Raw genomic sequence first — 10,005 nt, 5'->3', positions numbered from 1 at the left:
CAGGGGAAGCAACACAAATGGGATGCTTTGTTAAATAACCAGTAACAGGGCTGTTCACTGTCACTGTCTGTTTATCTAACGGCTATTAGATAGGAGGCCGTTATAATGGCTCCACTAACAGATATGCAAAAACTATACAAAAGACAGACGCTGACAACATGTGGTTCTTTCATTAGAGTATTAACAAGGGGAACATTTATAGCAACGGAGGAGCTGAATATTAATGTTAAAGCAGAAGAATGAATTAACAGGATACCTCGGAAAGACACAGCTTTGAGGACAGGTGACACCAAACCACATTCTCAAGAAGAGTTTACATGAATCACACACACACACACACACACACACACACACACACACACACACACACACACACACACACACACACACACACACACACACACACACACACACACACACACACACACACGCAGACACGCAGACAGACAGACAGACAGACAGACAGACAGACAGACAGACAGGCACACACACACACACACACACACACACACACACACACACACACACACACACACACACACACACACACACACACACACACACACACACACACACACACACACACACACACACACACACACACACACACACACACAAGCACACAGACAGACACACACACACACACACACAAGCAGACAGACAGACACACATACACACAGACAGACACACACACACACACACACACACACACACACACACACACACAAGCACACACAAGCACACAGACAGACACACACACACACACACACACACACACACACACACAAGCACACAGACAAGCACACAGACAGACACACACACACACACACACACACACACACACACACACAAGCACACACAAGCACACAGACAGACACACACACACACACACACACACACACACACACACACACACAAGCACACAGACAAGCACACAGACAGACACACACACACACACACACACACACACACACACACACACAGACAAGCACACAGACAGACACACACACACACACACACACACACACACACACACACACACACACACACACACAAGCAGACAGACAGACACACACACACACAGACACACAAGCACACACAAGCAGACAGACAGACACACACACACACACACTGTGTTTTTCTATGGAAGTGAAACTATTTGACAGTTATGTGCGGAAACTATAATTTAGGTAAAGCCAGAATACAGTAAAACGTTTGATAAATCCAAAATAAAGAGCTTTTTGAACATTAGAGCATGGAAACATGTCACAGCACACGCACTTAATACAAATCCTGAACATAAGCATAATAAGGCACGTTAAAAAAAATATATGTTTGACATCCAAACACTTTTAGGGTCTTACTTTGTCCATAATTAGACTATTGTATTTCAACGCGTACTGTCCTTGAGACATTGGTATGTAAAGGTGTTTAGCTAGTCTACTGGTGAACTTGAGCATTACGAATGAGGAACTTAAAAACATTGTTGTCTCAATATTGAGGTAAACACAGTGATACTTGACTTTCTCCCAGGTGACATTAGAGTGCGTATCAGATTCCCAGCCTCTTGGCTCGAGGCTCTAATATCACTCCTTTTTCCTGAAAGGCTTTTGGTTTTGGGCCACCTGTCAGCTGCCAATTCATTAAAGCTCTCAGAAGAAATGATGGAGAGAGAGCATTAGGCAGCGTCCCAGCACTAATAATAATACAGTGCCACACAATGACACACACACACACACGCTGCTCCACGAGGTGCACGCAGCATCACATCCAGCCGTTGTTTTAATCAGTCAATTCCTATATTTCTATTTCCTCCTCATTAATCACTCCGCTCAGTCCTCCAGGCTCTCATGGAGTGAATTACACACCGGAGCACGCTGCCAATTCAAGTAAGTGAATTTCCCCCAACAGGGAAATATAACTGTCAACACGGAGCAGCTCCCACTCCTCTCTCCCCGCCCCCCGCCCTCTGTTTCTCCACCTCCTCTCCTATTCCCTGTGATCTGGGTCGGATGATGCCTCAAACCTCTAACCCCTCTAATATGTACGGGGATGAGAGAACGGGGGTATTCAAATAAGATGTGTGTGTGTGTGTGTGTAAGTGTGTGTGTTTTGGAAGGGTCTGTTGGATGTGAGTGTCACTGAGTTTGTGAATGTGGACATAGGGGTTGTCGGTGTGTGTGTGTGTGTGTGTGTGTGTGTGTGTGTGTGTGTGTGTGTGTGTGTGTGTGTGTGTGTGTGTGTGTGTGTGTGTGTGTGTGGCCTAGCATTACTATACTTGTGGGGACCTAAATCTGTTTACACAGTCACGTGTGGGGACCCGCCTGCCTTATGGGGACAAAATGGAGGTCCCCATGAGGGGAATCGTTAAATTTAGGGTGAAGGCTTGGTTAGGTTTAGGTTTAGGGTTAGGGTTAGGCATGTGTTGGTTATGGTTAAGGTTAGGATAAGTCTCCAGGAAATGCATGAAAGTTAATGTAATGTCCCCTGAAGTGATGTAAACATGGTGTGTGTGTGTGTGTGTGTGTGTATGTGTATGTGTATGTGTATGTGTATGTGTATGTGTGTGTGTGTGTGTGTGTGTGTGTGTGTGTGTGTGTGTGTGTGTGTGTGTGTGTGTGTGTGTGTGTGTGTGTGTGTGTGTGTGTGTGTGTGTGTGTGTGTGTGTGTGTGTGTGTGTGTGTGGTTTGGAGGAGACACGTTGAGTTTCCTGTCTTCAACGACACCCCGTCATTATTTCAGACCAACCGTCCTCCGTCCTCCTTCCTCCTCTTTTCTCACACAGAAATATTTTTTTACTACAGCTCTGGTTCCCAACGTTTGATATTCGGCTGAAGAAATGTCGAACTGTATTAAACCCAGACAGAATTAGACTCATTGTGCCAGAAAGAGATGCAGGCTTGCAGAGAATATAACACACGCTTCACGTGTCTGACGGGTCAACTGTAAGCTGTGTAGTATTCTTGTTGTTCTCGGTCTTAGTTTCTCCTCTCCTTCTTCATCTCCTCTTACTGTGGTCAACTTGTTGATGTTTCTAACTTCTAACTCTTTCCAAACCTCAGACAGATGCATCTTTAAAAACGTTTTTTCGCAGTCCCGTTTTTACTTTCTTATGATAGTAAAGGTCCCAAATGTCAGCTGACACATGCAAGAAGGAATGCTGAGTAATATTTGTGTGAATGTACGCACATAAGATCGATAATATCTCTTTTCTGCAGGCGATTTGTCTTTTTGAAATTGTCAAAATGTCTTCAGATATTCACTTTAAATATGACAGAAATGTGTGAAGCTAAAAGCAGCATTTACTGACATTTTTACACACAAAATATTCAAGCATTTGTAATTTAATAGAGTTCTTATTTACGCCAATAGACGGTTAGAACAAGAACATGTTGTGTAGAAAGTATATTTTACTAAATACAAGGGCAGTTTAAGATTAACATCAAGACTTTGAGAGACATTTCTGATAACACATGGTGACACAAACACACACACGCTCACACACACACACACACACACACACACACACAAACAAGAACCAACTTCTACAATGAATGCGTGGGTCGATGGAGTGGAGTGAGTTGTATAAATCTTGTTTATATGGAGCAATCTCCTTCATTTGTTAGCATGTATTATACAGTTCCCTCCAGACGTATAGATTATCAGGAACAGCTCTCAGTGCCGCTCGACTCAACGGAGAGAAACTCCTGAGGGAAGTCAACGACTGTGTGAGAGAGCTGGTAATCTACGTTCTCTATTTCAGCAGATATCGAATGTGCTATATGGACAAAAGATATTAGCTAGTTGTTCATTTCTTAGGTGTAAAGTATTTGTTTAGTCCTAAACCACATTTTAAAGTGGGTATTGATCACCTTCAGTGCTGTTTTGAGACAATAGACTGGAGAGGACATCTCATACCACTGTATAGTTGTTGAAATATAATTGTTTAATATTGTATTACAATGCTCACACTCTCACTTTAACTTCTTATATAAATATGTTTATTCTATTTTCATTTATTAAATATTTGTTTAATGTGATATTTAAGATCTTTTTATTCCTAGTTTACCTTCTTATATTTTTATTTTTATTCTATTATTGTTAGAATAAATATTGTTATTCAATTTTTCTGCATCTTTAAATATTTTTATTTTATTTAATCTTTTTTTAATAAAATTTTTTATAGAAATATGTTTCTTCCATCTGTTTTATTTATATTATATAAGAGGCAAAAAAAACATCCATTTGCATTTATCCAAAGAGACAAACTTAAATACTGAAGACATGCCTACTGGAACCGGTCAACAACGACAAGTCCACTGAGACAAATGTGTGATATTAATATACTATATAAATACACTTTGATTGATTGAGCTTCTCAAGATGGCCACGGTCTCCTCACCACTCTGATGTGTTCGTCTCTTCACAGGTTTGACTTCACATTGAGTTTCTGGCTTGTAAACAAACGTCTTCACACAGTAAACAAACATGTGTTGATGCACATCAGCTCACCTCCGAGGGGCCTCATCGGGACCCCGTTGTGGCGGATGCGGGGCCCGGTGGGGCTCCCGTTGAGCTCAAGCCGGCTCTTCTTCCCTGGGGGGGGCAGGGCGCTGAGGTCGGGGCTGCCCCTCCGCTCAGGGCTGCCCTGGGTGAGAGGACTCTCCCCCCCGCCGCGCTCCATCCGCCTCCACAGCCCCAGAGGAGCTCCAGCCAGAGAGAACGAGTCTGAGGAAAGTCACAGAGACAAGTTTTTAATTTAGACATTTTTCAAAGTTATTTAAATTCCACTTTTAAATAATGACTATCATCCAGTAGTGTTTTAAATACATCATCACTAACTTATTATGCATTCACAACCTCACAATCCTGTTGTCATTTTATTATTAGGGCCCCAAAACACATATTTTTAAAGTGGAAAATGGGATTAAATTCACTTATTATATTCCCTATAGTGAAGACAGTGGATAATTATGTTATCTGAAATAGACTAATATTATAATACTATCCCCCCCAAGAAACGTTTTCACAATGTTATATTATTAACTATAGTTCCAAACTAATTTAGTAAATATTTAAAGAATGACACTTTTTTATTTAGTCAACCCTAGATTATCGTGAAATATTGATATTGGGGTTTTTGGTTAAAATGATCAAATTCAGATTTAAGTGGAATAAAGAAAATACACGTAAAATAAGACGTTATGTATATCGAGTTCTTCATCAGTGTTTGTATGGAGGCGGTGAGTGTTTAATATGTACGAGTTCATACACACACACACACACACACACACACACACACACACACACACACACACACACACACACACACACTCACACGCACACACACACACACCAACAGACTCACACACACTCACACACACACAAACACACACTCACAACCACCAACAGACTCACACTCACACACACGCACACACTCACACACACAAACACACACTCACAACCACCAACAGACACACACACACACACAGTCACACACACACACCAACAGACTCACACACACACACACACACACACACACACACACACACACACACACACACACACACACACACACACACACACACACACACACACACACACACACACACACACACACACACACACACACACACACACACACACACACACACACACACACACACACACACACACACACACACACACACACGTCCCCTGATAGAGCAGTGGCAGCCAGACCTCTAATAAAGGGTAATGCATTAGAAACGCTGCCAGGCCGCGACAAAAGCGCTCGCCAACGTTCACACGGAGCCAAATGGACTTTCTTTTATTTACCGACGAGCCCCTGGACAATATGTGAGCATGTGCGACCCTCAGCGAGGAGGGAGGAGAGAGAGAGACAACTATGGAAATGAAGTGAGTGAGGAGTGGAAAACACAGAGGGTTTCTGCACAGAGTGGCAATGAGCTGAAATCCAGCAGAACAAATGAGGAGGAATGCATGCTTATTGTTTGAGGGTGGCATTTTCCACAGCGCTTGATTCAAAAACTCCTCTTCCTCCTCCTCCTCCTCCCTCAACATTGTAATATTTCTGCAGCTTTTTTACTGCTGTCGCAACTGTGAGCGAGAACATGTGTGCGGTGTCCCGCCTCTTTCTCGCCTTTTCACTACCTTCTCTTTCTTAGAACAACAACAACAGACAGAAGAAGAAAACCTCAATCTGACAAGTATTAAAAGCCCGGGTAGCATTTCAAAATGTATAATAAATTAAAAACATGAGCTTTGGTCGCGAGGAAAAAGTGTGGGAGGCGAAGAGGACGGAACATTTCAGTGGCAGATTTGATTTAAAAAAATAAAAAAGTTCAAAGAGTGACACTGAGTGGAAAGCAATGGGAGTACAGTGAGGCTGTCATTCACAATGTGAGGCTCTGCAAATAAATCTAACTGTTAACAATGAAGCTACCATAAAAGCTACACAGCAGAACAGAGAGAGGAATACAGCTGCTGTTTACACTCTGCTTTTATTTATGTTGTTTCTAATTTCAACTGCGTAGGTCCTCAGAAGTCTGACATTTAATGTGAAAACAAAGCCCCTTAAAGGTACGTTGATGTTTTAATAAACGCCTCCATTGGACTCCTTTGTTTACTTCAGGGACATGGTGACGTGACTTTGTAAAACTCGCACTTCTAGCGCTCTGACATATTGTACGTGATAAGCTAAGGGGCGGGACATCTCTAAGCGATTGACCAATCACAACAGAGCCGGTCAGCTATCCAATCAGAGCAGACTGGACTCTGGCTTCAGACAGAGGGTGAAAAGAAGTGCTGCAGCACAGGCAGTATGAGAACAATAAAGAGACATGGAGACATGTCAGAGTAGAGACACTAAATACTAATGTTCTCACTTATTGTGCTTATATTATGATATCGTCGTGGAAACGAGGTGGTACATCTGAGGAATTTGTTCCTAAATTCCTTGGAAGAGACCAACAAGTGAGGTCAAAGTCTGACTGTTTCATGTTTTTATTTAAAAATAATCCTCCTGAGAATCAGTTTTAATCAGCAGCAGGTCCTAACCTGCCGTATCTGCCCGCTGCTGACGATCCCTATCAAGACCTCGCCGACATCTCACCATCACACACACACACACACACACTCACACACACCAACAGATACTCCCGGCATCATCTTATCTCTGCACACATCCCGTTTCAATTCCGTTTCATTTGGTATTTGACAGAAGAGATAAAGGATGGAATCGTGCTGTGCATTTTGTTTGCTGTTTCTCTCGCTCTGATAAGTCCTTTTATTTATTTATTTTAACAAGTTTCACCACGTCCAGTGAACCCCAGGTCACGTACGGTCACATTAAGTATCACACCTCTTAATGTGGACACCCATAAGTGTATGCTTGAGTAAAAACAGTTACATGACGACATGAAACATTTAAAATAAGAAGTTGGAAAAGTTCAAATTGTTCGCAAGTCAAAGAGAGAAAGTCCCACTGGAGCAAACACAGGGATTTTAGCCTCTGCAGACCATTTACATGCATTAAAACCTATAGAACACACTACAGGAAAGGGAGAACATGCCTCGATATGGACCCTGGAGTTTGGTCAAATTAGCTCTCAAAGACTTACTTATATAAAAGGTAATTTATTGAATTTTTATTTTCTGACTTTTTTCAACTTTAACACTCACATGTCAACACTGCGTTGGGTGTTGCCGTGCCAACAGAGACATCTTCCTCCACAGACTGATAAATGCTAATCTATTTTATGCAATTATTACAGGCGTGTTGAGCAATAGGTCTTTTGTTCTCCACAGCGTTTTTAACTGCGTGACGTTGTTCATTAAATCAGACACGGACATCTTCAAACGCCGTGATCGGCCACATCCTAAACCCATCTGCACTGCGTTGTTTGATAAGGCGTGAGATAGTCAGAGTTGTTAATAAAGAGGCGATAAGTAACTATTGTAATGTGTTTCTGATAAGGACAGGGGTCATCACACAGATCCACATTTATTGCTTCTCTGGGAAACTGTCACCTCTCAGAGGAACTCAGCAATTAATTATTAAGGAGAGAAGCTGCAGGAAAGTAACATTTGAAAGGGCATTTATTTTTAAGAACATTTTCTATTTGTGTCTCAAGGTTACTTCTAAATTCACAGAATGTTAGAGTTGGATAACGCCTCATTTGGTTCATATCGTATTTAGTGTTTCTACTTTAAAGAGTCCTCTCCTGCTGATGTTCAGGTTTATATCAGTATGTAGTGTCTCTACTTTAAAGAGTCCTCTCCAGCTGATGTTCAGGTGTATATCAGTATGTAGTGTCTCTACTTTAAAGAGTCCTCTCCTGCTGATGTTCAGGTGTATATCAGTATGTAGTGTCTGTATTTTAAAGAGTCCTCTCCTGCTGATGTTCAGGTGTATATCAGTATGTAGTGTCTCTACTTTAAAGAGTCCTCTCCTGCTGGTGTTCAGGTGTATATCAGTATGTAGTGTCTCTACTTTAAAGAGTCCTCTCCTGCTGATGTTCAGGTGTATATCAGTATGTAGTGTCTGTACTTTAAAGAGTCCTCTCCTGCTGATGTTCAGGTGTATATCAGTATGTAGTGACTCTACTTTAAAGAGTCCTGTCCTGCTGATGTTCAGGTTTATGTCAGTATGTAGTGTCTCTACTTTAAAGAGTTCTCTCCTGCTGATGTTCAGGAGTATATCAGTATGTAGTGTCTCTACTTTAAAGAGTCCTCTCCTGCTGATGTTCAGGTTTATATCAGTATGTAGTGTCTCTACTTTAAAGAGTCCTCTCCTGCTGATGTTCAGGTGTATATCAGTATGTAGTGTCTCTACTTTAAAGAGTCCTCTCCTGCTGATGTTCAGGTGTATATCAGTATGTAGTGTCTCTACTTTAAAGAGTCCTCTCCTGCTGATGTTCAGGTGTATATCAGTATGTAGTGTCTCTACTTTAAAGAGTCCTCTCCTGCTGATGTTCAGGTGTATATCAGTATGTAGTGTCTCTACTTTAAAGAGTCCTCTCCTGCTGATGTTCAGGTGTATATCAGTATGTAGTGTCTCTACTTTAAAGAGTCCTCTCCTGCTGATGTTCAGGTGTATATCAGTATGTAGTGTCTCTACTTTAAAGAGTCCTCTCATGCTGATGTTCAGGTGTATATCAGTATGTAGTGTCTCTACTTTAAAGAGTCCTCTCCTGCTGATGTTCATGTGTATATCAGTATGTAATGTCTCTACTTTAAAGAGTCCTCTCCTGCTGATGTCCAGGTGTATATCAGTATGTAGTATCTCTACTTTAAAGAGTCCTCTCCTGCTGATGTTCAGGTGTATATCAGTATGTAGTGTCTCTACTTTAAAGAGTCCTCTCCTGCTGATGTTCAGGTGTATATCAGTATGTAGTGTCTCTACTTTAAAGAGTCCTCTCCTGCTGATGTTCAAGTGTATATCAGTATGTAGTGTCTCTACTTTAAAGAGTCCTCTCCTGCTGATGTCCAGGTGTATATCAGTATGTAGTCTCTCTACTTTAAAGAGTCCTCTCCTGTAGATGTTCAGGTGTATATCAGTATGTAGTGTCTGTACTTTAAAGAGTCCTCTCCTGCTGATGTTCAGGTGTATATCAGTATGTAGTGTCTCTACTTTAAAGAGTCCTCTCCTGCTGATGTTCAAGTGTATATCAGTATGTAGTGTCTCTACTTTAAAGAGTCCTCTCCTGCTGATGTTCAGGTGTATATCAGTATGTAGTGTCTTTACTTTAAAGAGTCCTCTCCTGCTGATGTTCAGGTGTATATCAGTATGTAGTGTCTCTACTTTAAAGAGTCCTCTCCTGCTGATGTTCAAGTGTATATCAGTATGGAGTGTCTCTACTTTAAAGAGTCCTCTCCTGCTGATGTTCAGGTGTATATCAGTATGTAGTGTCTCTACTTTAAAGAGTCCTCTCCTGCTGATGTTCAGGTGTATATCAGTATGTAGTGTCTCTACTTTAAAGAGTCTCTCCTGCTGATGTTCAA

At 41.5% G+C, this 10,005-nt stretch overlaps 1 protein-coding gene across 6 annotated transcripts in view; it reads right to left on the bottom strand.

Moving 5' to 3' along the window:
- Positions 1–10,005, bottom strand: part of satb2 (SATB homeobox 2) — a 72,789-nt gene that overhangs the window by 43,786 nt on the left and 18,998 nt on the right. For all 6 annotated transcript variants that reach the window (XM_079664620.1, XM_079664623.1, XM_079664621.1 and 3 more), the window contains one exon: positions 4,513–4,728. In XM_079664620.1, the coding sequence (XP_079520746.1) occupies positions 4,513–4,684 (172 nt within the window). In that variant the 5' untranslated portion in view covers positions 4,685–4,728. The remainder of the gene's footprint in view (positions 1–4,512; positions 4,729–10,005) is intronic.

This window comes from Notothenia rossii, assembly GCF_949606895.1.
Source record: "Notothenia rossii genome assembly, chromosome: 2".
NCBI lineage: Eukaryota > Metazoa > Chordata > Actinopteri > Perciformes > Nototheniidae > Notothenia > Notothenia rossii.
The sequence above is the reverse complement of the archived record's forward strand: the minus strand, read 5'-3'. Positions and strand labels throughout refer to the sequence as shown.